The sequence below is a fragment of the Microtus oregoni genome, unplaced genomic scaffold (genome assembly GCF_018167655.1).
Source record: "Microtus oregoni isolate MIOR12 unplaced genomic scaffold, Mior012 000000F_ref0000247, whole genome shotgun sequence".
Classification (NCBI taxonomy): domain Eukaryota; kingdom Metazoa; phylum Chordata; class Mammalia; order Rodentia; family Cricetidae; genus Microtus; species Microtus oregoni.
In genome coordinates, this window is record NW_024543059.1 from 43653733 (window position 1) to 43679418 (window position 25686).

The window sequence follows — 25686 nt, forward strand, 5'->3', positions numbered from 1 at the left end:
TGTACAACTGTCCATGCCAGAGAGAGGTGTGTGTGTACAACTGTCCATGCCAGAGAGAGAGGTGTGTGTGTACAACTGTCCATGCCAGAGAGAGAGGTGTGTGTACAACTGTCCATGCCAGAGAGAGGTGTGTGTGTACAACTGTCCATGCCAGAGAGGTGTGTGTGTGTGTGTACAACTGTCCATGCCAGAGAGAGGTGTGTGTGTACAACTGTCCAGGCTCAGAGAGAGGGGTGTGTGTGTGTGTGTGTGTGTGTACAGTAGTTGTGTGCCTGTCCAGGGAAAGAACTGTCCAGTGTACAGTATTTGTGCGCCTCTCCAGGAGATGTAAGTGAACTGAGACAAGCCAATGCAGGCAGGTAGGCCAGGCAGTGGCTAGCAGATGACAGCTGAGAATCAGCAGACCAGTTCTGAGCACTTTTCCACCACCACTTGGCCCTGGGTCAGCTTCCAGACCCTGCAGGAACATGGTCACCACCACAACTGCTTGGACTCCTTGTGGAACATGGAAGGATAACTTGAAGCTGCCACCAATGTCAGGGGCTATAAGGAACAGACCCAGAGCAGGGAAGAGGCAGGTAAGCCCCACCGCTGCATGGGCGCCTTGCCTTGGGGCTACGGGGAGAGGACAGTGACCGCCATTCAGTGACTACTGGAACCCTCCTCCTAACTCCCCAAACACACACAGGCCCCAGTTTCCTCCAAAAAGTTGGTTTTTGTCTTTTTTAAATAATGTGAAAATGTCACGCCAAGGTTTGAACCAGAGGCCCCCTCCAGGGGCCAGGCTGGGGGTGAGGGGAGACGCAAGATGGGGGCCCAGGTTCCTGAAGCCAGTAGCCCTCATGAGGCCAAGAATGGGTCAGGAGGGACCTCTGCTGTGCCAGGGGCTCCAGGCCCAAAAGAGTTCAGTTCAGTTCTAAGAAGTGTGGCTATCCAGCGATGGGGCTTCCTGCCTCATGTGGCTCCAAGGGGATCAGGGGTATCAGGGGACCCATCTGGGGGACTGGGTGGAGGACCGGGGCCTCCTGTTTGGCACATGGTGGAGGAGGAGGGCCCAGCTTCAGGTGCCTCCCCAGAGGCTGTGTCAGTGTCAGGGGCAATGGCTGCGTCGTCCACACAAGATTCTGCTCGCAAACCCTCTTCTTGGGGCACAAAGGGGCTGGGTCTTTGGGGAGTCAGTTCTCCACGGGGCCTGAGGATAAAGAGAGTAGAGAAAGGATGGGGATCAGGAGGGACAGAATCGGGGAAGACAGGCTTATGGTTTCCAACTCAGTCAAGCTGAAGGTCCAGTAGTGGCACCATGCCTATCCCATCCTCTGCCCTCAACGTTTCAGATACCATTCTACCCCAAGGTCTTTGTATCTGCTGTTCCCAGTGTCTAAATGTCCTTCCCAGGTAATCCAGGCCCCCTCTTAGAGGCCTTTCACAACCACTGTGGATCATCTCGGCACCCTTGGACATCCAGGCTACCATCTGCTTCTTCAGCTTTCCTCAGGCATCCCTCTCTGGCACTGAGTGTTAATGGATCTCATTCCCGTCACTGCGGAAGAACTCGTCTGCCTATACCTCCACTGCATAGCGTATGGGACCTACAGTACATTCAACAAGGTTTCACAGGATGATCCTCCAGCCTCCCCAAACATCATGACAGCCTGACCCATTCTCTGGATCTAGAACACCAGGGCCGGTGGGGTCAGCCCTCCTTCACACTTTGTGCTGACAGCTGGGGGCCTGGCCAAGGGGAGGCATCAGCCTACTTCTTCCTTGAGTGGAAAGCGTGGCCCTTGCTCCTTTTCAAAGTACATGGGGTGAGTTCTTCACTCAGGAGCTGATGTAAAGGTGGAGCCCACAGGAATGCCTGCAGTGGTCTGGGGAGACAGACATGCTTAGCAACTTCCCCGTCCATGCCTGGCGAGAGTATCTGTGATAGCAGGTAAGGATTTGGGGCTTCCTACCACTGGGCCCTCCATCTCCGCTCCTGGTGACTAACAGTGAGGTCATTCTACCAGCCTTGGCCCTGACTCACTGTCTAACCAGTGTCCCCACACCCTGGACCTACCCTTCCCTGTGTTCTTGGGGATCTTGAGATGGAGGTGTCAGGAAGCAATATTTGGGGTAACTTGGAGGGATTCAGCCCCAATCCTATCTTTCCCTTGACTCTGCCCTCCCCCTCCTCTCTCCCTGTGCCTAGCTTGCTCACTAGCCTCTCCTACCTGGACTCTTTGCGAGCCTCTCCCTAGACACCCAGGCCATCTCAGGCCACAGCCTGTCCCCTGCTTACACTCCTTCACGGTTCACCACCATCCTCTGGGCAAAATTTCCCCAAGTCCTTTATTTGTTTTATTATTATTTTATATGTTTTGGTTTTTCGAGACAGGGTTTCTCAGTGTAGCCTTGACTGTCTTAGAACTCACTCTGTCTGCCTCCCAAGTGCTGGGATTAAAGGTGTGCACCACACCGGCCCCCAAGTCATTTATAATCTGTCCCATCTCAGGGCTGGAGAGATTGTACAATGGTTGTGAGCACTGGCTGCTCTCCCAGAGGACCCGGGTTCAATTCCCAACACCTACATTGTACATTGTAGCTCACAACTGTCTGGAAACGCTATGCCATCTGACACAGACATACGTGTAAGCAAAACACTAATGTACATAAAATTAAAACTAAAAAGAGAATCTGTCCCATCCCTTCCCCTCACTCTGACTCTGCATCCTCAGCAGCAGAGTCTTCTGTTCCTTGAACTAGCTAAGCTCTACTGCCTCCAGCCTTCGTACAGGTTGTTCACAGTTCTGGGTCAGTAACGGCATTACACAAGCTCCAGGCTCCATGCGCATCAGGAGGATTAAACCACTTAAACCCTCAGAACACTCAGGAGCATGATTCTCTATCATACCCATTCTATGGATGAGGATGCTGAGGCAGAGAGGGACACTGACTGGCCCACATTACATCCCTGAAAAAAGTCAGGGCCGATACTGGGTGTTCAACATGGTGGCCAGCAGGGGGAGAACCGAGTGGCTGGCTTCAAGAGTGCGAGGATGCAGCAGATGCTAACCACGAGAGGGCAGCACTCAGGGCCAGCAGCCAGGAGAGAAATTCGGGCTCAAGCCTCTTTTCTAGGTGCCTCAGTTCTCCTTTCCGTAAAATGAGGGGACTAGAATCTACTCTAAGGATCGCACTGAGGATTGAGTGGCTTACAATGCGGCAGGGTGCTGCGAACTCGCCGCTGCTATAATGCTCCTGTCTCTGGGGGTCTGCCATATCATCTGCCGGCTTTTTAAGTGCTTTCAGAGAGGAGATGGAGATCCAGCAAGGTGTCTGAGCCCAGAAATGGAAAAGATGGGCAGGAGAGTGTGCATATGGGAATCACTGAAGAAACTGAGGTTAAGAGATGTAACTGTCCAAGGTGTGAATGGGAGCCAATTGGTTTGAGCTGAGAGGTGTCAGTGTGATGGATGGGGGGAATGGAAGAGAGACAGGTAGGAAAATTACGAACTAGACAAGGCGAGGGAGGGCAGTTTGGGGAGGGGTGGGGCAGGGTCCAGCTGGAAGCACTGTACCTGCGGGCCGGGCGTCGGGAGCCCGGGCGGGCGGCCCCGGGGTCTCCAGCGCAGGTGAGACGGAGAAGCGGGAGAAGCACAGGGGGGGCCCGGGCGGGGGGAGGAGGGGGAAATCCTCCGCCCACTCGAAACTGCCGCCTAGGGAGAGAATGGACCAACCTTAGAGACACACCAGTCTCGCAGGCTTTAGCCCCACCCTCCAGCAAGGCCCCGCCTCTCCCACTTCAGCTACCTCCTGGCCCCTGGCCGCCTCTACCAGGCCCTGTCTTCCAGAGCTCCTCCCAGGACCCTCCGTCCACCCTTCAAGGCTGAACGGACTCCGGAGCTCTCCCAGGTCCCTTCCAAGCACCGAGCTCCCTACAAGACACGCCCACTGTATAATAAGGCCTGTCCCTCCCTTCCCAAACCCCGCCCTTCCGCTGCCCAAGCCGTGGGCTCCGCCCCTCACCAAAGCCGCTGTCGTTGTTGGGAAACCCATCTCCTGGGGTGGCGGGGTGGGGAGGCGTCGGGGGCGCTGGGGGCGTTGATGGGTCCGTGTCCCCCTCGGGGGTGCCCTGGACGCTCAACTCGTTGGTTGGAGTCTCCTGTGAAAGCAAGGAAGGGTAGGAAACGATAGGGAATGAATTGTCACATCCCAACCACCGCTCCAAGGGACAATAAAATCAAAGATATTGCTGGGGCTTTAGGTACCCCAGCCTGTAATCACTGACTTAGACAAAGTGGATGTAACCCTCGTCTGCCTTCGAAGCTTCCGACGGGCCTTACTCTCACCCTGGTTTCTTACCTGATTGTGAAGCCCCACCCAGCTCAGTAATTCCTTTCTGCTTCCTAAATTCAGCCTGAACTCAGAGCCCTTAACCCAAGACACTGCTCTAAAGCCCATGCCACCACCTCAGAGATCTGGTCTGCAGAGATCCAAACCTGTGTCTCAGAACTAACAGCCTGTTCTTCTGGCCCTCCCGATCCCTAACGGCGGCTGAGCACAAAAAGACAATACCCCAGCCCCCACTCAAACTCTCACTGTCCCACTTGAGCCCAGCAAAGTGGTGCGCCTTTAATTAATCCCAGCACAAGAAGCAGAGGCAGGTGGGTCTCCGAGTTCTAGGCCAGCCTGGTCTACAGAGTGAGTTCCCGGACACCCAGGGCTACACAGAGATTCCACTTTGGCATCCCAGGTCCCTGAACCCAGTGCCTGATCCCGTTCTCCTCAAGTGTCTCACGACCTGGCCTCAGACAGTCTCAGTCCATAAGACCTCCCGTTTTCTTTTCAACAGGATGGAGATTTCAGGTCCCAGTTACTGTTTTTTTTTTTTTTTAGTATGTTTGTTCATTTGTTTGTTTGAGACAGGGTTTTGATATGTAGCCCTGGCTGCCCTGAACTCTGTGCAAATCAGGCTGGCCTTTAACCACAGACTGTCGCTGGGTGGTAGTGGTGCTCGCATTCAGGAGACAGAGGCAGGCGGATCTCTGTGAATTCGAGGTCAGCCTGGTCTACAGAGCTAGTTCAAGGACAGCCAGGGGCTACAAAGAAACTGTCTCAAAATAAATAAACAAAAAAACTATAGATTGTCTTGCCTCTGTCTTCTGGAAGTAGGGATTGCAAACCTGAGCAACCAAGCCAAACCTGCTCCTTCTTAAACCTACACATGATAAGATTCACCCCATTTAAAGCCCAACCCCAAGGGGCTGGAGATGCTTAGAGGCTAAGAGGTGTAGCTGTTTTCCAAAAGACTAGGGTTTGTTACCCAGGTGCCACATGGGACACCTGCCTCTAGCCACCCATTCACTGGGCCACCCAGAGCACTCGAAGCTTATGGTCTTCGGAGGCACCCGCACTCCCTAATATACCCAGACAAACACTACTAAAAATTAAATTAGAGTCAAGTCCACAGATGTTAAAGTTGTTAACGACAAACCAGACCCCAAAGCACTAGGCTCCGCCCTCAGAGATCCGGGCCCCATCCCTATTCACTCAGTATTTAATCTCTATTTTTGGCTCCCAGCCTATCTAGGCTGCTACCTGACAGTCTTCTAGACCTCCAGACCCCTTCGCATCACAAGTCCCTAGCCCATTCCTGGTCCTACTCCTGCTAGGCTCGGCCCACCCACCCTGGCCTAGCCCCCCAGGTCCCGCCCACTTGCTCCCTGCGGGCCCCACCCACCGACTGGGCTTCCCAGGGCCCGCAAGGTGAGTCTTCCTCTAGCCCCGCTGCTTCATCAGGACCACCCGGGGGTCCGCCTCCCTCCAGTCCTGCTGCGGTCTGCCCTGAGGCCCCGCTCACCTGGTCGAAGAGGTAGACGGTCACGTCCCCGTGGAAGGAGACCATCTTGCGCTTCCTCTCCAGTTCGCTGTCCTCGGGTTCGTCGGCCGCGCGTGGAGACTTGAGCAGCCCCCGCAGCGGGCGGGCCGTGTCCGCGTCGGCGCTGCTCACCACGACGGGCACTGGGGCTTCCCGCGTCCTCCCGGGGCCCCGAGAGCCCGCTGCCTCCTCGTCCTCCTCGTCCTCGTCCTCGTCCTCCCCGTCCTCCTCCGCTGGCCCCGGCGCCCCCGCCCCGCCGGCCTCCCCTCCAGCCGCCCCTGCGTCCGCGCCCTCCCAAGGTGGCCGCCGCGGGCCCGGGCCCGGGAACGGCGTGAGCGTGAGCGGAGGGAGCGCCAGCGAGAGCCGGGAGAGTTTGGCTGCAAGGGGAGAGACAGGTCAGGCTCTGCCCAGGGCTGTGTTCTGAGGGGTTCTCTGTATACAGAGTGAGAGACCCCCCCCCCCCACACACACACACACTCTAGTGCATAATCTCAGCACCCAGAGCAACAGGCTTCTCACACCTGGGCCCAGCTATTCTCTGCAATCTGTCCCCATCTCAGTCAAAACTCCCTGTTCTTGCCCCCTCTCAACATTTGTATGTATATGACATTATCACAGCCGGTTCTCCAGCACTGACCAGGCATACATGCTCTGGCCACACCCCCTTCCTAGCGTAGCTGTCCGGCCCTAGTTAGTATACCTGGTCTCGGAACAGAACAGTGCTTGCTCAGCTTTGGTCTGTGCACAGAGGTGCTCACAATCCCTAGGGTTAGTAAACCAATGTTCCCTGCAGAAGGGAAATCCCTCCCTGCCTGGCCGTTGGTTGCCACCTCCCAGCACTTTCTCTGCCCCAAAGGTCCCCAAGGCCACTCTCCATCCAGTCCTATCCCATTCTTCCACTGTGCCCCAGAACAGGAAAGGGCCACTCCTTCCTCCCTCAGTGCACATTTAAACCACCTGCAGGCTCTACAGAGGGTGACAGGAGGGGACAGGTGAGGCCACTTCCTGCATTCACATCTCACTGACCTGTTGCTGCTCTCTAAATGTGCCAAGCTGGTGCCCACTCCACCCATCCCCTGCTAGCCACTCAGCTCCTTGCCTCCTTGCCTTCGCCTTGGCTCAGAAGGTGTCTGCCCTTCAGGGTAGTGGGATGAGCATCGCTGCAGCCACGGCGTTGTGCAGAGTGGTGGGTGTGCACAATAAGGCTGGAGTGATAGCCTTTAGCCATCATAAAGGCTTCCCAGGGAAGGGGAAGTTTATGTGCGATGTTAAAGGATAAATAGGAGTTCCCTGGGTGGAAAAATAGTAAGCCATTCCTAGCCTCTTTTTACCCAGACTCTCTGAGACATTTTAGTTCACCCAGTAGTGTCATGTGACCCTGGTGTCTTCCTAGACACACAGGAGGGGTGCCAGTGCAGAGCAGGAATAAGGCAGTATACTCCGTAGGGTTTCAGGAGCTTGGGTGGGCACCATCTCTCTTGAGATGTCGCTGTGTGGCTCACCGTTCTGCTCCTAGCCTCTCAGTGAGCCCTGGCCCCCTGGGGTCCAGCCACGGGCAACCTATGGCCTGACATATTAGAGACCCCTCAGTTTACTGCTGCCTTTAAATATTTAAATTTTGTGTATATCTCTGTGCGTGTATTTATGTGTGTGTGGGCACACATGTACAACAGCATGTGTGTGGTAGTTAGGGAACAAGAAGTTCTCCTTCGACCATGGTACTGGGGATCAAACTCCAGACGTCAGGGTTGGTGGCGAGTGCCTTCATCTGGGCCATGTTGCCTGCCTTTTTTTTTAATAGGGGGGGGGGGCATGTGGGTGGACAGAGAACAACCTCAGGTGTCCTCAGTACATCATGTCCTTTGAGAAAGGGTCACTCAGTGGGCCTTAGCTCACCAATTAAGCCAGAGTGGCTGGGCAGTGAGCTCCGGCCATCCTCCTGTCTCTACTTCCCAGAGTTTTTTCCTTTAGATATAATTACAAGCACAGCAGCGCACCTAGTTTGTGTGGCTCTTGGGGATCAGTTCCTCACATATTTTATCAACTGAACTATCTCCTTCTGCTTTGTCTGAGGCAGGACCTCACTATGTAGCCCAGGCTGGCCTGGAACTTGATGGGCAGCCCAGTTCACAGGATCCTTTGCTTCCCTCTCCCAAGTACTGGCACTATGGACAAATGGTTCCACTCTTGATCACTCTCAGCTTAGAGGAGCCCTCACACAGACCTGGCCAGCAGCACCAGACTTCAGAGCTGGCTGCAACCATTCAAACACTCAGAACACCGAACTAACAAGAAAAACTAGCAAATTCCACAACTCCCTTAGCCTTGTGGGAGTGGTTATTCCTAGACACCTAACTTTCCCCACCTTTTCCCCCAGCCCTCTCCTTTTTCTGGGTACCTTCTGTTCCAAACTTGGAGGCCCCATCTACACAAGCTTCAATAACAAAGACAGGCCTTCACTATGTCATAGAGTTCAGTGGTGACAATTAGGCCATAGCTAAGGGCTTTGCTAAGGCCTCCCCTCACAGCCACCTTGCCAGGTAGGGGCCTTCCCTATCATCCATTCTTGGCAGGTGGAAGGAAAGACCCGTTCTTAGGAATACAGATGGGACCACAGCCAAGGCTAGACCCGAGGTACAAGGATTCCTGCGTAGGCATTCAGTGCCAGGGCCTATTCAGCTTTTCCTCACCACCTCCTCTGCCCCAGAAACTGGCCATCTCCTCACCTTTGATCTGCTCGCTGTTCCCCTGAGGGGGTCCCAAGTCCAAGAACAAGCGTGGCATCTCGGGGCCCTTCCTCTCCGGCTTGGGGGGGTCCTCGTCTACGCTGGGGGCCGTGTCTTCTCCGAGCCTGCTGTCTGGGACCCCTGGCTCGTCCTCTAGGGCCACCTCCGGCCTGGCTTTCAGGGGCACTGGCTCCGGCCTCCTCTGCTGGGCCCCCAGTGGCTGTGGCGGAGGTGGCAGTGGTCTCGAGTTGTCTACCCATCCGACCTTTGCGTCCACGCCGCTTGCGGGGCCGCCGGCGGGGGCCATCCCCGCGCCCCCCTGGGCTCGGCCCCCACTCCCGAGGTCCAGCTTCCCAGCCCCGGGGGCTCTCAGTGCCCCCCCAGTCTCGTGGACTCTCCACTCGGTCCCGGGTTCCGGGTTCTCGCTCTTGGGGACTGGGCCAAGCTGGCCAGGGGCCGTCTCCAAGCCGTTCTGGGGCAAGGCTACCTCGCAGGGCGCAGGGGCTTGATCCAGCAGGGTCTCTGGAGCTAGACCCCCAGTCTCGGGCATCTTCTCCCAGGGTCCTGGGGCTCTCCGAGGTCCAGTCTCTGGTAGCCTCTCCATGTTCCTGGGCAGCCTCAGGACCCCATTCTCTGCCACCTTCTCCTCGCTCTTTGGGGACATCAGAACCCCATTCGCCAGCACCTTCTCGCCGGGTTCTGGGGGCATGGGCTCCCCATTCACCAGGGCTCTCTCTCCTCTCTCGGGAGATTCCAGGCCATTCTCCACCACCTTCTCCTTCATGTCCGGGGCTCCCGGCTTCCCGTTCTCCAACACTGTCACCCCGTTCACCGGGAGGTTCCAGCTGGGGACTTTCTTCCTGTTGCCCAGAGATGTCAGGTCCCTGTTCGGGCCTGGGTCCTTCTCTCTGTTCGCGGGGTTTCTCCCCACCTTCCTGGGCCCTGACTCCCCGGCTGTCGACCCCTTGTCCCCTAGGAGGTTCTTTGTCACGTCCTCCCGCAGGGACATCAGCAGTTGCTCGGTGCTCACTTGAACTACAAAGGTTGGCTTCTCCTGGGACCCTGGGAGTGGGAGGGGACCCGGGTCTGGGGGTGGCCGGGGCGCTCCTGGGTCGGGTGGCTCGGGGGGAGCCCGCGGCCGAGGGACCCCTTCCTCCTCCGCCGCCCCCCCACCTGGGAAGGCTCCCTCGGGGGAAAAAGGGGTCTCGGTCTCGTAGCCGCTGTCCCCCGGTTTGGGGCCCGGAGACGACAGGCCGGAGCCTGGACTGGCCAGGGCCGACGGGGGGTCGGGGGACGCGGCCGGTTCCGCGGGGGCCCGGGGAGGTGGCGGCGGAGGGGGGGGAGCGGGAGGCGGCCCCCGCCCGGGGTACTGGGGCGCTGCGGCTCCCATAAGGGGGTCCAGAAACTCGGGAGGGGCTGAGGTAGGGGGGACCAGGGGCAAGTCGGCCAAGGAGCCCCGCTCTGCACGCAGGGAAGAGTCGTCCTCTGGAGGGTGGGGACAACCAAGGGCAGGGTGCCCCCCCCAGCCAGCCACGGCGTCCCCCCTCTCCAATGGCAGGCAGGAGCAGGGACCCTCGCGACTGCACAGGGGACAAGGGAGGGGTCCCCGGCGACTGGGTCCCCCCCCAAGACTGCTGCTGTCCTCGCCTGGGGAGCTCTCTTCTTCTTCTTCCTCGGCCCAGGGTGCGGTACCCTGCTCCCCAAGCACCTCGGCAGGATCTCCTGCCAAGGTCTCTCCAGCGCCCCGGCCCTCGGGGTCCCAGCCGCTCAGTAGGAAGCCACCTGATCCAGAGGACTGGGTCTGAAAGGGTCGGGGCGCAGGGAAAAGGGGGGAAGCCCAGGTCTCGGACACCAGCTGGGGGACCTCGGAGGGAGCCTGGGGGGCCTGGGGACCAGGCACGCCTGGGTCCAGAGGGTCCCAGTCGTTGGGGAAGAGGGGCTCTGGTGGAGAACCATGCTCCTCCAGGCGGATATAGTACTCGCTGCTCACCGAGGGGCTGCGTGCGCTGATGACCGGCAGCACGCTTGGCGTGGACAGCGCTTCGTAGAAGGGGTTGGATGGGTTGGTGTGGGGCGCAGGAGGAGCAGAGGCAGGCTGCCAGGGAGGTGCACCCCCACCCCGGCCTGCCCCACGCCGGGCCTTCTCCCACAGGCACTCAAGGTTGAGGCCTCGGCTGCTCTCGGTGACCGTGAGTACGTCATCTGGATCAGCCCCAGGAAAGCCATCCAGAAGTGGGAACTGAGAGGACAGGGTCCCCGGGCGCGGGGCACTATGTGAGGGGGGCCAGGGCCAGGGGAAGGGCCCATCTCGGGGAGGGGGCGGCGGCGGAGGGGGTCTGGGGGGCCGCTCAGACAGCAGGTAAGTGAGCTGCAGCTGGAGATCAGAGGCCGAGGGGCGCTGGGCTGGCGGCCGCCAGCAAGACTGCAGGATATCATACCTGGGAGACAAGGGAGGGGACAATGGAGAGGCCAGAACTCCAGAAAGAGTAGGAGAGGAACCGAGACCAACAGAAAGAGATAGACAAAGATCGAGACCCTGAGGCAGAGGGAGGCAGAGACCCGGGAGTGGGGAGAAAAGGGGGTGAATGAAGTCAGGTGAGGGCTGGTGGTTAGGGCAGAGTTCCACGTGCCAGTCCCCTGTTTCAGTTTCCTCACATCAGGCATCAGGTGATGGGGGAGATGGTGTGACAAGGTGCTCAGAGGCTGAGATAGGAAGTTTGGGCCTGGGATTGATCGGAATCAGGTGCCTTACCAATAGTCAGCGTAGGGCAGTTTGAGCCTGGGCCGGGCCAGCTTGACGTGCTGCTGGCGGACAACGAAGGCCAGGACCTCCTCATCGGATAGGTGTCGGTAGGGCTGCGCCCCGAACTCGAATAGCTCCCAAAGTGTCACCCCTAGTGACCTGTGTGGGAGGTTGGAGGTCAGAGGTCAGAGGTCAGAGAGCAGTGAAGTCCCATCCCCCAGGCGCTAGCCAGGGCCTCACCAGACGTTGCTCTCACGGCTCTGATCCACCAGCACGAAGCTGCCGTGCAGTTCGCCCAGCAGCTCTGGTGCTGCCCAGCGCAGAGGTACCCATAGGCGCTCGGGTGTCAGATAGTAGTCTTCCTGGGGGCGGGCGGGGTCAGCAGGTCAGCAGGTGACACATACTGGTCCACACGCACAGACACACGCACACGCACTGCCCACCTTGTAGTTGCTATGCGCAAGCCCATAGTCTCCAATGCGAACAGTGAGGTCTGAAGTTAGCAGGCAGTTGCGCAGCGCCAGATCGCTGCGGAGTAGGGGTGGGGGAGGCAGAATGAGGGAGGGGAAAGCCCTGCCCACAGTGCAGCGCCTCTCCTTCCCTCTGCTCACCCTGCTCTTCTAGTGCAGGTCCTCCATTCCCGACTCCTTCCTCCTCCTCCGCCACCACACCACCCGCCTGTTCCCCTTCCTCTGGGTCCTTCCTCTCTCCTGACACCTCATCTTCCTCTGGTTGATCTTCCCGCTCCTGTTCTGGCTCCTCCTCCCCTTAATTCCCGCTTTCCTCTACTAACTCCTGCCCTCTCTCCTCGTTCCCCACCTTCTGTATTGACACCTCAGTCTTTCTTTCCTCTTTCTCTGCTAGCAAAGCTCCTCTTCCTTTGGCTCCTCCCTCCCAGCCTCTCCTTTTCTTCCTCTCTTCTCCTCCACTCCTCCTTTCCTGTTCCCCCCCCCCCTTTTTTTTTGGTTTTTCGAGACAGGGTTTCTCTGTGGTTTTGTCCTGGAACTAGCTCTTGTAGACCAGGCTGGTCTCGAACTCACAGAGATCCTCCTGCCTCTGCCTCCCGAGTGCTGGGATTAAAGGCGTGTGCCACCACCGCCCGGCTCCTCTCCCCCCTTTTTGAGACAGGGTCTCACTGTGTAGCCTTGGGAGTCCTGGAACTTGCTATGTAGACAGGCTGGCCTCAACCCTGCCGGGATCCTCCTGCCTCAGCCTCCTGAGTGCTGGGATTGCAGGCCAGAGCCAACACATCCAGTTTGCTCACTTAATCTCCCTCTGCTTTGCTGCTCCTCCTGGTTTCTTCCTCTGCCCCCTTCAGAAGCTAGGGGTGCCTGGCACTTTAGAATCCTCTTCCTCAGTCCTTCCCTGCATCCCCTGCTGTGTGGCCTCCTAGCTCACCTGTGCACGTAGTTGTGGGAATGCAGGTGAGCCAGACCCCGGGCAATCTCTAGGCCCATCCTCTGCAGTGTCCGCAGGTCACGAGGAGGCAGTTCAGGGGACACACCCTCAGGTGGCCGCTGGGCCCGGAGGTATCGCTTCAGGTCCCCCTGGGAGGGAAACAAGGGCAGTTCAACACAATTTGAAGCAAGTACAAAGTAGCCTTTGGCCCATGTTGGGCAGCCCCTCCAAGCCTCAGTTTCCCCTGCTGCTTCAGCCTGGTTGGTCAGATGCTTGCCACACATGCCTGATACACCCTGGATTCGATCCCTGGCCCCCAAAAATATAAAAAGGAAAAGGGAAGCTAGTGAAGCCACACAGGAGACCACGGGAACCTAAGACCCCCCCAAGTCCTGAGACCAAAGCTGGCTTCCAGCTCCCAGTAGGCCCTCCCCTTCCCCAGCCCCTCACCAGCTGGCAGAACTCCATGATCAACAGGAAAGGCAAGGTCTCCACACAGACGCCCAAGCACTGGAGGACATTGGGGTGCTGCAGGCTCCTTTAGGGGGTAGAGAAAGAACAGCCTGTGTCCATGCCATGGATGCACCTCACCAAACCCTTTACCAGGTCTGCAGACCTGACCTGGATGCTCTACCTCCTCTTCCGGTTGCCCCTAATCTGTTTGACATGTGCACAACTCTCTATGGTCCCAGCAGCGCCACGAGACCCTCACTCTCTGGTGTTCCTGTTCCTCCCGGGTCTCTGGGCCTTTGCTCTTACAGCCCACCTCTATAGGGTACATTCTCTCATTTTTTTTTATTTCTTTATTTTTTACTCTGGGCCTCCCTATATAGTCCTGGCTGTCCTGTACTCTGTAGACCAGGCTAGCCCCAAATGTACAGAGATCCACCTGCCTCTGCCTCCACGGTGCTGGGATTAAAGGTGTGTGCCACCACCATGCCTCGCCCTCACTCTTTTCTCTTTCTCCTGATGTTGTGTTTTTTTAGAATCATGTGTACATATGTGTGTTTATGTGTGGGTGAGTGCATGTGCATGCAGGTGCCCACGAGGGCCAGGAGAGGGCATCATATCTGGGACTGGAGTTGCAGGCACTTGTGAGTCATTTGACTCAGGGCTGGGGACTAAACTCAGGTCCTCTGAAAGAGCGGCACACATTCCTAACCGCTGAGCCATCTCTGCAGCCCATTCTTGTCTCTGCCACTGCCTAGGCCCCAGCTTCAGCACTCTCCCAAAGTGCCTTCACTTCCTCATCATCCAGCCTAGCCCTGGGTCTGGATCCTTCTCAGGTCTCCCGGGGAGGCCCGCTGCCTCCTCTGCTTCCCTCCTGTGATGGATGGGAAGGGGCTCCCATAGAAACCATGTGGAAAGCATGCTGTGGGGGAGCTGCTCGTGACGGGGGTGGGTCCTGCTATTCTGCACATCTAAGGTAAGGTTTCACTCTGCAGCTCAAGCTGCCAGGGAGTGCACAATCCTCCTGCCTCAGCCTTCAGAGTGCTGGGATACAAGGTAGGTGTACACCACCAGTCCCACCGTTACTGTCGCTTTTACTCTGACACTTAGACATATGCTTGACTTGATTTTCACCCTCCGTCCCAGCTGTGTCTGCAGGGCTGCTGGCTGCTGCCCAATGCTAGCATGCTCCACTCTCTCTCACTGTAACCAGCTTCCCACAGGGCTCTGCAAAACTGCTGGCTCCTAAGGAACTAGGCCTCCCCGGTCTCTGAAAGTAGCCCTGTCATTGTTACAAACCCTTCCCTTCCCCACAACCCTCCTCAAGTGAGGCCAGTGCACATTGAGTTCTTTCTCTTACAGGCCACTTGTGGGGCCAGGCTAGTATCTCTGTTACAGCCACAGCTTGGCCAGCTCCTCAGCCCCTCCCTTCCTAGGAGGAGACTCCTAACCCCCACTTGGTTAAAAGCCTGTGAAAAGTGACTGCCATGTGCTAGAACCTGAGAAACAGCAGGAGCTAAGGACCAAGGACGATGGAGAGAGAAAACCAGGGCTTCGCCACAACTCTGTGGGGCAGAATAAAGACCAGGGTGACCCAGAGTGGCACAGAATCCGAAGCGGGAAAGCAACTTGCGCAGGGCCACACAGACTGGACTTGGTCACAGAGGAAGGGCCATACCATTCAGGTCCACGTCTGGCTCGGCAGACATCTACTGAGGACCGACAGAACTAGTCACACCCGTGCTCAGACAGCGAGGGCCTGAGCAGCCAGTCAGCCTGGGCTGTCCCCATAGATTTCTGACACGAGTCAGCTGGTGTGCACCCGACATGTGCCAAGTGTCACTCGGGAAATGACTATTTAAATTCATTTTTAGTAGCCTAGGCTGGCCTCAAATTCATAGAGATCCTCCTGCCTCAGCTTCTGAAGTGTTCTGATTGCAGGGGTGAACCACCATCTGGCCTAATGAGGTCTGAACTGATTTCATTTTATTTACCTTAAAGAGCCTCGGTTTATAAAGAGAAAAACACACACTTTCTGAGACAGGGTCTCCTTCTGTAGCTGGCCTCAGGCTCACAATCATGCTGCCCCAGCCTTCTGAGTACACTTGCAGGTAAAGCTCACCAAGCCTGTGCAAGACCCTCCTTACCAAGCCTGCGAGCTGAGACTGAAGACGGGAACATGAATCCCCAGTTCAGCATTAGAGACGGGCGGGGAAGAAATGGAATTCTACAGAGAGTGAGAAGCAAAGGCCTTGCGGCAGGAGAGCAGCTGCAGTGTGTGTGTGTGAGTGTGTGTGTGTGTGTGTGTGTGTGGTCGAGTAGGGGTGGGAAGGAAACTGAGGACAGAGGACAGAGGCGAGACTCTAGGAGCAGACTATGCAGGGCCTGTGGTATCCTGGAAACACCGAGAAGGAGCCATAGAAGGAGCAAGGATGGGCCAGAGTCTAATGATTCCACGCACAGCTTCCTACCTCCAAGCACAACTCTGTGTTAAGAATGGAGGAGCCTAGGCAGGTTGCCCATGGCTTTCTCACAGTGGGGAAGGGAGGTGGGGCCCACTCTGCGGTAATAGCTTGGGTATGGTCTGCCCTGGATGAAGACCCTGAGGGTCAGAGTGGACAGGCTCTCCTCCAACCTGGGAACCCCTCCCCATGCTGTCTCCAGGTCTTTCTAGGGAAGACCCAAGATCCCAGGAGGGGAATCCCAGCACCAGAGCCATATAGTCAGGAAGAAATCTGAAACCAGAAGCCAGGTTTGGCACCAAACTGGGCTCCATCCACTTCCAAATATCACTTCCTCTACCTGATATTTTGTTTTTAGAAGCCCTGTCCATGGACTTACCTATAGGGCTGAGCTTCTGAGATGAACTTGCGCTGCTCCAAGGGCCCTGCGCTAGCCCGGAGCTCCTTCACCACCACCTGAGCTGGCGTGTAGTCTGAGAAAACCTCCCCCAGGATCACCTGGTCAGGGAGTGCTGCGATCAATGCTGACCTCTGCCCAGCCCACCCTCAGGCTAGCTCCATACACCCCACACTCCCAACCACCTTCCAGGCCTTCCCTTAATGTCCCACTTCCCCGGTCCCCCACCAGACACGGAGTGAGAGACTCACAGGCCCAGAGTCCGATGCACGCGGGGACGGATGGAAGGATGGACAGACTGACGGACGCGTGGAGAGCCGGGTGGCGAGGCGGAGTGGTCAATGGAGTGAGGAGGGAGGCGCTGACCGACAGATGTGGGGGTAGATGGGTGGGACAGGGTGAGGGGTGGAGGGAGAGGGGGCAGGCTGAGGGGCTGGGGAGGCCAAGAGCAGATGACAAATGGGGGTAGACACAGAACAGGAGCACAGGCCAGAGATGTATGGATACCACCCTCTGCCTCCCACCTAGGCCCCTCACCTTCCCAAACCAGCCGCTGCCAATCTCTTGCAGGTAGCTGAGATGCTGGCGGCTCAGGCCCAGGGGAGTGCTGATGTCTGAGGAAGGGCGGGAGGGGATGCCCTGAGCTCTCCTTTCCAGGATACCCCACACCACCAGTGGGTGGGGTCTGAGATCGGAGTAGACAGCAGTCTCCTTTTATTGGCTGTCCCCAACATTCCATGGCAGGGTCCAGCCTCCTCATTGGCTGCCCATAAGATTCAGAATCCAATCAGCCCTTCCCTTTGGTAACCCTAGCTCCAAGACAGGATAGTCAGCTCATAGGCTGGCTTTCCAGGTTGAGATTTAGGCTGATAGCACCAGGGCCATCCTGCAGGATTCTCCAGATCTGTGGTTTTCTGCAAGATGGTAAGTGTGGCCTCCCTATAAATTACTTCCATGAATCTAGGGCTCTGCCCTCTGCCCTCCCTGAGCCACAAAAGGAAGCCCTCAGTGTTGGGACCGCAGGATCCTGGGATGAAGGGGCAGTACCTGAGTGTGCAGGTTGCGGGGCAGGCATTGGTAGTGAGACCTCTGCCAGCGGCAGAATATAGACATCAGGCAGCGACTGTGAGGAGGAGGTCTCCTCCGCAGGGGGTGTGTACTCCCCAGAGCAGTCCTCCCCTTCCGGGTTCTCAAACTCCTGGGGTGCGAAAGGCAAAGAACGGGAGCACCAAGAGCGGGGTGCTGAGATGTCAGTGTCCTGCCCTAATTGCCTTCCCACCGCTCACAGACTTATCCCTCAAATCCCCAGCCCCATATCCGTTGGTGCGAGGATCCCAAGTCCCCAGGTTTGGGAGTGCTCTGGGACTTCCTGCCCCTTCTCTGGCTGGGGTCTTTCTCCCCAAGTTAGTCCCAGGGCACCTCACCTTGAAACGAACATCACCCCGTTTGCAACACAGACAAGTAAGAAGGAGGAAGATGAAGGCTAGCAGACCGGAGCAGGAAATGAGGACTACAGCGTAGGGCGGAGCCAAAGGGGCTCGGCTCAGAGCGAATCCATCTGTGGGCACAAGGCTAGGTTGGGGTCTGGGATTCAAGACACTGACTACCGGACTCTATGCCCCTCCCATCCTGGGCCAGTCTTGGACTACAATTCCCATGATGCTCAGCATCCAGAGACCCCCTTGGCAGAGAGGACGGGTGGCCTAATGTATTGTGGGAGTTGTAGTTTAAGGCCTTCCCAGGTGGTTGGGGGTGGGGTCCCGCTTTTCCTCCCAAGCTGGGACTGCCCCCCACCTCTCGCCCCAAACGCATCCCCTAACCCGTATTTAGATACATTCCAGTGATGAGCAAAAGTGAGGCCTGAAGGAAGCTCTGAGAATTTATAATATGCTACCACTGATAGCTTCATGACCCCCTCCCAATTGCGGGTTGCTAGAAGATTTTTGCCCGGAGCTGAATGAACCCCCTGCTTATCCCATGCCTGAAAGGTTACTGAGAAATGTTTATTTTAAAGACACTGGGAACACAGGCTTTTTCTCTAACCACAGCCTTAACCCTGAGGGAGGGGACTCTGCAAAGCCAGAGCTGTGTCCCCCTTAGAAATAGGGTCTCTCTCTCCGAAAGGCCGCGGCCTTCCATCTCCTCGCGCACCCGTGTGCACTCGCGTGCACATGATCTCACATGCACGCTCACATGCATGCACTCGGCCCGCAACCCACTCCCCACCCGCCTTGGCTGGTCTCCCTGGCTCTGCAGACCCGCTCGTCCCCAGGGACTGCGCACAGGTGCCAGGATGGCCCGGTGGGGGTGGGGCGCCGGCCGCGAACCGCTGGACATACTCACCCGGGTGCGCTGGGGACGCCAGGCAGCCGGAGGCGGAGACGGCCGCCAGGAGGATGAGGGCGCCGGGCGCAGGCATCTTGTCCAGGATGGAAGGGAGGTGGAGGTATCGGCGGCTGGGGAGGAGGGGGGGCGGGCCCTCAGCCCCCAGCCATGGGGACCCGCTCAACCCTGGCCTCCCCCAGCCCAGGAGAGGGGCGGGAAACGCAGAACAGGAGGAGGGAGGGGCTGCTTACTGGCTCAGGTACCCCCCTCCCCCTCCTCGAAAGGACAGACGGATGAAGGGATGGAGAGGCGGACGGAGGAGAAGAGCTAGGGAGCCCGGGTTGCTGGGGTGGGGGGGGAGGGAAAGATGGGGGGAGAGAACGAGGGCCCCGCCCCCGAGGACAACCGGGATTGGGGGAGCAGAGAGCCTGTCAGAAGAAGGGTGGGAGGAGGGAGGACGGAGCGTTGTCATGACAACTGGTTCCCGGTTGCATTGGCTGCCAGGCGGGAGGGGAGAATAAAAAGGGGGAGGAGGGACAGAGGCCAACAGACCCTTGGGGGGGGGCTGGGGGCGGGGTCCACAGTGCGTGGCCCTGACACCACTGTGACATACCACTGGTGCCCACACGTGTGCTACATGCTAAGATGCAAATATCAAACCCACGCAGCCCACACACAGCTGACACATGTCACAGGAACCTTCACAAGCGCATCACATACAAAGGTGGACAGCCATCAGCAGACGGAGACGTGGACGCGTCACACACAAAGACACAGGGACAGACCACACTGAGAATGCAAAGGCAGTCCAGCCTCTGTTTGGTACAGATTCACCCAGTCACATAGGAATGTCTCAGAATCACACACACACACACACACACACACACACACACACCCCAGAGCCACAGAGCTCCAAACACAAGGAGGTATCCCAAAGATCCACACAGACCCTTTGGGACATGAAGAGGCATGCTGTCATAAACTGATATTCCATAAAGCAACAAAGAGCACATAGACATCACTGGCTTATACACGCAAAGACACTTGCATGCACACAAACACAGGCTGGTCAGTCACATACATGAACATACAGAAGCAATACATACATGAATGCAGGCACTGGGGATGCACATTGCTCACCCTCAGGGACAAATACACAACGCATACACACACAGGAACACACAGTAGTTCATGCATGCAAAGTCACACAGCTTATGCAAAAGCATAAACACAGGGCCAGGAACACAAACATGCCCTGTGCAAAAGTACAGTCCCGAGTATAAAGGCACACCACCTACCTAAACAGACAGCACGGATGGACACATTCTTTAGACATGGTTACGAGGACTTGCTACCTCACTGCAGCCTCACGTCACATACACCAACACACATGGGCACAAAAGATGCAGAAGCGTAGTTTATTTCATGTATTTATTCTTAGCAGGATTTACTCTGTGCCAGACGTTTCCCGAGGTTTAGAGCATTACCTTTTGGTTCTCACAACAGCCCCCAAGAAAGACTGGTGCTTTTATCATGCATAATGTACAGGTAAGGAAACTGAGGCACAGAGAGGGGCAGTCACTTGCCCCATGTACACAACAAGGAATTGACAGAGCTAAGTATGGAAACTGGCCGTCAGGGACACCGACACATCAGACAAGACATACACACACATCACGTGCCAGCCTGCAGTCCCGGGGTCCCACCCCAACCGGCGGTACACAGAGCTGCAGACACACCCAGAAGCGCAGACTGCCGCCCTCGGCAAGGATGTCTCCATGGTCCAGGAATACTTGGGACTCGTGCCCTCTGTGAGGCTGGACGGGAGCTGCGCGCGCAGCGCTGCTCTCTGGGGGCACTGGGAAGAGGGGAGGCCTCACAGGGGTTCACTGGAGAAACTGAGACAGGAATATCGTGGGATGGAGATACAGCAGCAAGGTACAGGAAACGGGACTGGGGTGAACGGGGAGTGAACACGCAAAACCCCCTCCCTGGCAGAAGAGCCAGAACCTAAAGGAAGAGAGGCTTAAGGGGAGTTGTAGGCCTGCGCAGAGTCTTCTGGGAAATGCAGTCTTTTTCGGTCCAGCTGGGAGGATCAGGTTGCGCCACCTGCGGGGATTAGCATAAGGGTGTCAGGTCGGGCATCTGCTTCCAATGATGAGGTCGGGAAGCTTGCTGTTTGTTCTTAAGTTCACGCAACAAATGTTTATTACAGCACTATCAATGTGATTAGTTCAGCTAGGAGCCAGAAGTCAGAGCTGCTGGAAAAAGCCGGCTGTGACGCCCAGCTTCTCAATCTCCACCAAAATTTTGTGTGAATGTGCTTTGTTGAGACAGAGTCTCACTGTGTACCCAAGCTCTCCTAGAACTCACTCTGTAGCTCAGGATGATCACGGATTTGCAACAATCCTCTGGCTTCGAGCAACGCTTTTTAAATTATTCTTTAATGTTATTAATAATGTTATACTTAACAGTTTTTTTATTATTATGGAAAGGAGTAAGGTAGAGCCAGCAGAATCTGCTCACTTTAGAGAACATTATTATTATTATTATTATTATTATTATTATTGGTTTTTCAAGACAGGGTTTCTCTGTAGCTTTGGAGTCTGCCCTGGAACTAGTTCTTGTAGACCAGGCTGGCCTCGAACTCACAGAGATCCGTCTGCCTCTGCCTCCTGAGTGCTGGGATTACAGGCAAGTGCCACCACTGCCTGGCGCCAGGGGGTTTCTTGAGGATAGGTTTGGGATCCAAACCCTAAGGCCATGAGCACCAGAACTGTTGATACCATACCCTGACTGTTTGGATATTGCTGAGGCCACACCTGCAGGCCACTCAGCTGTGTGTTTAGGACATATTTTGTTCCCAAAGTTATGATAAAACTTTGTTAGAAGGATGCTGTCAGTGTGTTGTAGGGTGTGTGCACATTTGTGTAGCTGTGTTTACCTGTGCAGACAAGTATGGAGACTAGAGACTGACTTCAGGTTCTCCTCCATCATCCTCATCCTATTTTCTCTGATGGGGCCATCACTGAACTTGGAATTCATTGTTTCAGATGGGCTGATGAGCAAGGCTCTGCCCTCTGTGCTGAGTTACTGGTGTGCGCTCAGTGCCCAGCACTTTTGTGGGTGCTGAGACCTAAGTGTGGGTCCTAGACTTGCACAGTCAGCGCTGCGCTTGCTGAGCCTCCTCCCCGTCCCCAACTTTCTTTCTCTCTTCCTCTCTCTCTCACTCTCTGTCTCTCTGTGTTTCTGTCTCTCTGTCTCTGTCGCTCTCTGTGTGTCTCTCTGTGTTTCTGTCTCTCTCAGATTTCTTTCTTTATTCCCCTCCCCCACAGGGTTTCTCTGTAGTTTGGAGTCGGTCCTGCCTGCAAGTATGCCTGCAGGCCAGAAGAGGGCACCAGATCTCATTACAGATGGTTGTGAGCCACCATGTGGTTGCTGGGAATTGAACTTAGGACCTCTGGAAGAGCACCCAGTGCTCTTAACCTCTGAGCCATCTCTCCAGTCGCCCTTCCTTCCTTCCTTCCTTTCTCTCTCTCTCTTTCTTTCTTTCTTTCTTTCTTTCTTTCTTTCTTGACATGAGACCTCAGACCCAGTCAGACCTGTCATCCTGTTGCCTTGTTTACCCAGAGGCTGAGGTAAAAGGACCACAGGTCAAAGACCAGACTAGGAAACATGAAGAGCCTGCCACATGGAGGTGTGGCTTAGCGGGAGTGTGTGCTCAGGAGGGACAAGGACCTTGGTTCTATCCCCAGAGCCACAAAACAAAATAAGCTATACCTACTCCTGTGTGTGTGTATGTGTTGTGTTTGTGTGTTTGATTGTTTGGGGTTTTGTTTGTTTTCTTTGAGGGGAGGTTGAGACAGGGTCTCACCATATAACCCTAGAACTTGCTATGTAAACCAGACCAGCCTCAAACTCACAGTGATCCACCTGCTTCTGCATCCCGAATGCTGGAATTAAAGGCGTGAATCAACCCACTCAGCAATTCAAGTGCTCTTAACCACTGAGAAATCTCTCCAGCCCCAGCCGCAAAAGTGGGGGTTTCACTTTTTAGGCTGACCTCACACTCTCAACAATATTTTTTGCCTGTTTCCCAAGTACCAGGACTGCAGTGTCAGCTGCCACGCCCAGGTTCTAAAGTAATGACCACCCATCAACATCCACACTCCTTCACAGACCCAGAGTGATAATCCTCAGGTCAGCTGTCACTTCAAACAAAGCCAGATGAGGGAACAAGGAAGACAGATATAGTCTGGGAAGGAACTGGGCCAAGTGTCTTTGGGAAGGTGTTGGTATGCTGTCAGAGGGCACAGCCCTGTGGGCAGACTTGGCGCATTCTGTGGTCAGGGAGAGGCTGTGTAGCCACCTCCAAACCACAGGAGCCAGGAGCATAAGAAGCAAGTGATGTCACAGGGCGCAGTGGGCGCAAGGCACTTATTTCTTTGGGTTGCTCTCAGTCTCCTGCAGCTGTTGAATGCTGAGCTGTAGAGGGGCAGAAGCTGGCTCTGGTGCGCCCTCAGCCCAGGGCTGCAGAGAGCTGGAGCTCAGGGAAGGGAGACACTGGCTCACCTAGCTGTCAGAGCGGATGAGCAGAAAGGTGACAACTGCCCTTGCGGCATAGTGCTGCATCCCCCCCCCCGTGGCATAGCGCTGCATCCCCCCATGGTATAGCGCTGCATCCCCCCATGGCATAGCGCTGCATCCCCCCCCCCATGGCATAGCGCTGCATCCCCCTCATGGCATAGCGCTGCATCCCCCCATGGTATAGCGCTGCATCCCCCTCATGGCATAGCGCTGCATCCCCCTCATGGCATAGCGCTGCAACATCCCCCCCATGGCATAGCGCTGCATCCCCCTCATGGCATAGCGCTGCAACCCCCCCCCATGGCATAGCGCTGCATCCCCCTCATGGCATAGCGCTGCATCCCCCTCATGGCATAGCGCTGCATCCCCCTCAAGGCATAGCGCTGCATCCCCCTCATGGCATAGCACTGCAACCCCCCCACCCATGGCATAGCGCTGTGTCCCCTCCCCATGGCATAGCGCTGCACCCCCACATTTGATACTGGGGTATGTGGAGTTGCCTCAGGAAGCAGCAAGGCGGTTACTCAGAGGACTAAAGACTAAATGCAGGGTAGTTTAGTGGTCCAGCCAGTCCACATAAAAATTTATTCTTGTGAGTCACGGCAGCACACACTCAGGAATAGACCTAGGAGAATCAGGAGCGCAAGGCGAGCCTGTGCTACTGGAGGCCTTGGTTTCTGTTTGTTTCCCTTTTTGCTTTCTTTCTTTTTTGAGACAAGTGGCACTATGTGGTCCTGGCTGGCCTCAGATGAGGTGGGGATCCACTGACTCCACTAACTGAATTGGTCCAGGACTTATGCATATTCAAAACCTTATGCATATTCAAATCCTCAAAATGATTCACAGAGATCTGCCTGCTTTTACCTCCTGAGCCTGGGATCAAGTGCACCACACAAGGTCCTGTTTGGTTTTGTTTTTTAAAAAAAAAAAAAACAACAACCAACATACCAAAAAAAAAAAAAAAAAAGCCGGGCGGTGGTGGCGCATGCCTTTAATCCCAGCACTCAGGAGGCAGAGGCAGGCGGATCTTTGTGAGTTTGAGATCAGCCTGGTCTACAGAGCTACTTCCAGGACAGGCTCCAAAGCCACAGAGAAACCCTGTCTCAAAAAACCAAAAAAAAAAAAAAAAAAAAAGTCGGGCGGTGGTGGCACACGCCTTTAATCCCAGCACTCGGGAGGCAGAGGCAGGCAGATCTCTGTGAGTTCGAGGCTAGCCTGGTCTACAAGAGCTAGTTCCAGGATAGGAACCAAAAAAGCTACAGAGAAACCCTGTCTCGAAAAATCAAAATAAATAAATAAATAAATAAAAATAAAATAAAAAATAAATAAAACAACAGATAAAAAAAAACCCAAACCTTAAACACAAATGGCCCCAGCAGCACAATCTTAGTCTTTTTTTTTTTTTTTTTGCCCATCAGCAGGTAAATGAACAGACAAGATGTGGCCTAGTCACACAGTGGCCCTTATTCCACGGGAGAGAGCAAAGCGCTGACACCTGCTTGCTGGTGAGCAGGCCTTGCGTGGGCAGAGACCCAGCACACAGAATCCTACATTCTCTCTGAGCCTTCCCTTCTCCATCTTGTTTCTGGCATTTTTATCCATCTCTAGTGTCCTGTTCCGTTCCTACGGCTTAGCAGAGTTGAGCACACCGTGAGTGCTCAGTAAAGGTTTGCTGACGTGAAGAACTTGTCATCTCTTGCTGTGGGTCGGTATATTGCCTAACCATGGCCTCAGTGCCTGGTGGTATCTCTGACTGTCCATTCTGAGGGAACACAAGGCATGGGCTGTGCTGGGCCAAGGTCCTTCGCAGAGGGCCTTTTAGTGAGAGGGAGGGGGACATTTGGACTGCTGTGTCCAGGAACTGGACAAAGCTGGGGCAAAGTAAGAAGGATGATCCAACTCCTAACCCCAGAAAGGGAAATAGCTAGGGGCGTTTAGGAAACACCTGCTACTCCTAAACCTCACAGCATTGTGGGCATCTACCAGAGAAGATTGTCGGACATGGTTTTAAACCAATAGAAGCTCTTTATTAACTGACCAGCGACTACTCTGAGTGTTTGGGATCCCAGCATAGAACCTAGCCTTTCTCAGGATGAGCACAAAAACCATATCCTAGGTTACTTCAGTAAACAAGAACAGTTAGGCTGGGAGGTGGTGGCACACGCCTTTAATCCCAGCACTCGGGAGGCAGAGGCAGGTGGATCTCTGTGAGTTCGAGACCAGCCTGGTCTACAAGAGCTAGTTCCAAGATAGGCTCAAAAGCTACAGAGAAACCCTGTCTCGAAAAACCAAACCAAAGAAAAACAAAAACAAACAAACAAGAACAGTTAGCCAGAAGCAGAACTATGGACTCTGATGTTTAGGTCTTTGTTTTAGTTTTCGCAGTTAGTGCTATCTGTGCGCTGAGGTTTTTTTTTTTTTTTGGATTTTCGAGACAGGGTTTCTCTGTGGTTTTGGAGCCTGTCCTAGAACTAGCTCTTGTAGACCAGGCTGGTCTTGAACTCACAGAGATCTGCCTGCCTCTGCCTCCCGAGTGCTGGGATTAAAGGCGTGCGCCACCACCGCCCGGCTGTGCGCTGAGTTTTACAGTCATCGTGGAGTCAGTCGTGCTGAGGTCCGGGCCCTGTTACAACAGTTGTTTCTCACACTCCTACATCTAACCCACAACTCGTTGTGCCAGTCTATCTGCCTGTCGTCACCTCTGTCACCTCCGTCTTCGTCAGCTCGGACTATTGCGG

General features: G+C 55.6%; 1 protein-coding gene across 2 annotated transcripts; it reads right to left on the minus strand.

Moving 5' to 3' along the window:
• Positions 1-1029: 1029 nt before the first annotated feature.
• On the minus strand, positions 1030-20216 carry Lmtk3 (lemur tyrosine kinase 3). 2 transcript variants are annotated; one of them, XM_041649497.1, is made up of 16 exons: positions 20101-20216; positions 18380-18492; positions 17461-17594; positions 17084-17234; positions 16574-16650; positions 16019-16137; positions 13178-13265; positions 12728-12876; positions 11773-11857; positions 11570-11691; positions 11339-11488; positions 8587-11024; positions 5843-6237; positions 4009-4144; positions 3561-3698; positions 1030-1192 (listed from the first exon to the last, which is right to left on the minus strand). In XM_041649497.1, exons 1-16 carry the CDS (start codon positions 20139-20141, stop codon positions 1176-1178), a joined length of 4353 nt encoding a protein of 1450 aa, XP_041505431.1. In that variant the 5' UTR covers positions 20142-20216; the 3' UTR covers positions 1030-1175. The 2 variants fall into 2 exon arrangements, with proteins under 2 accessions (XP_041505431.1, XP_041505441.1); XM_041649507.1 differs by lacking the exon at positions 20101-20216 and adding an exon at positions 18613-18702.
• Positions 20217-25686: the final 5470 nt, after the last annotated feature.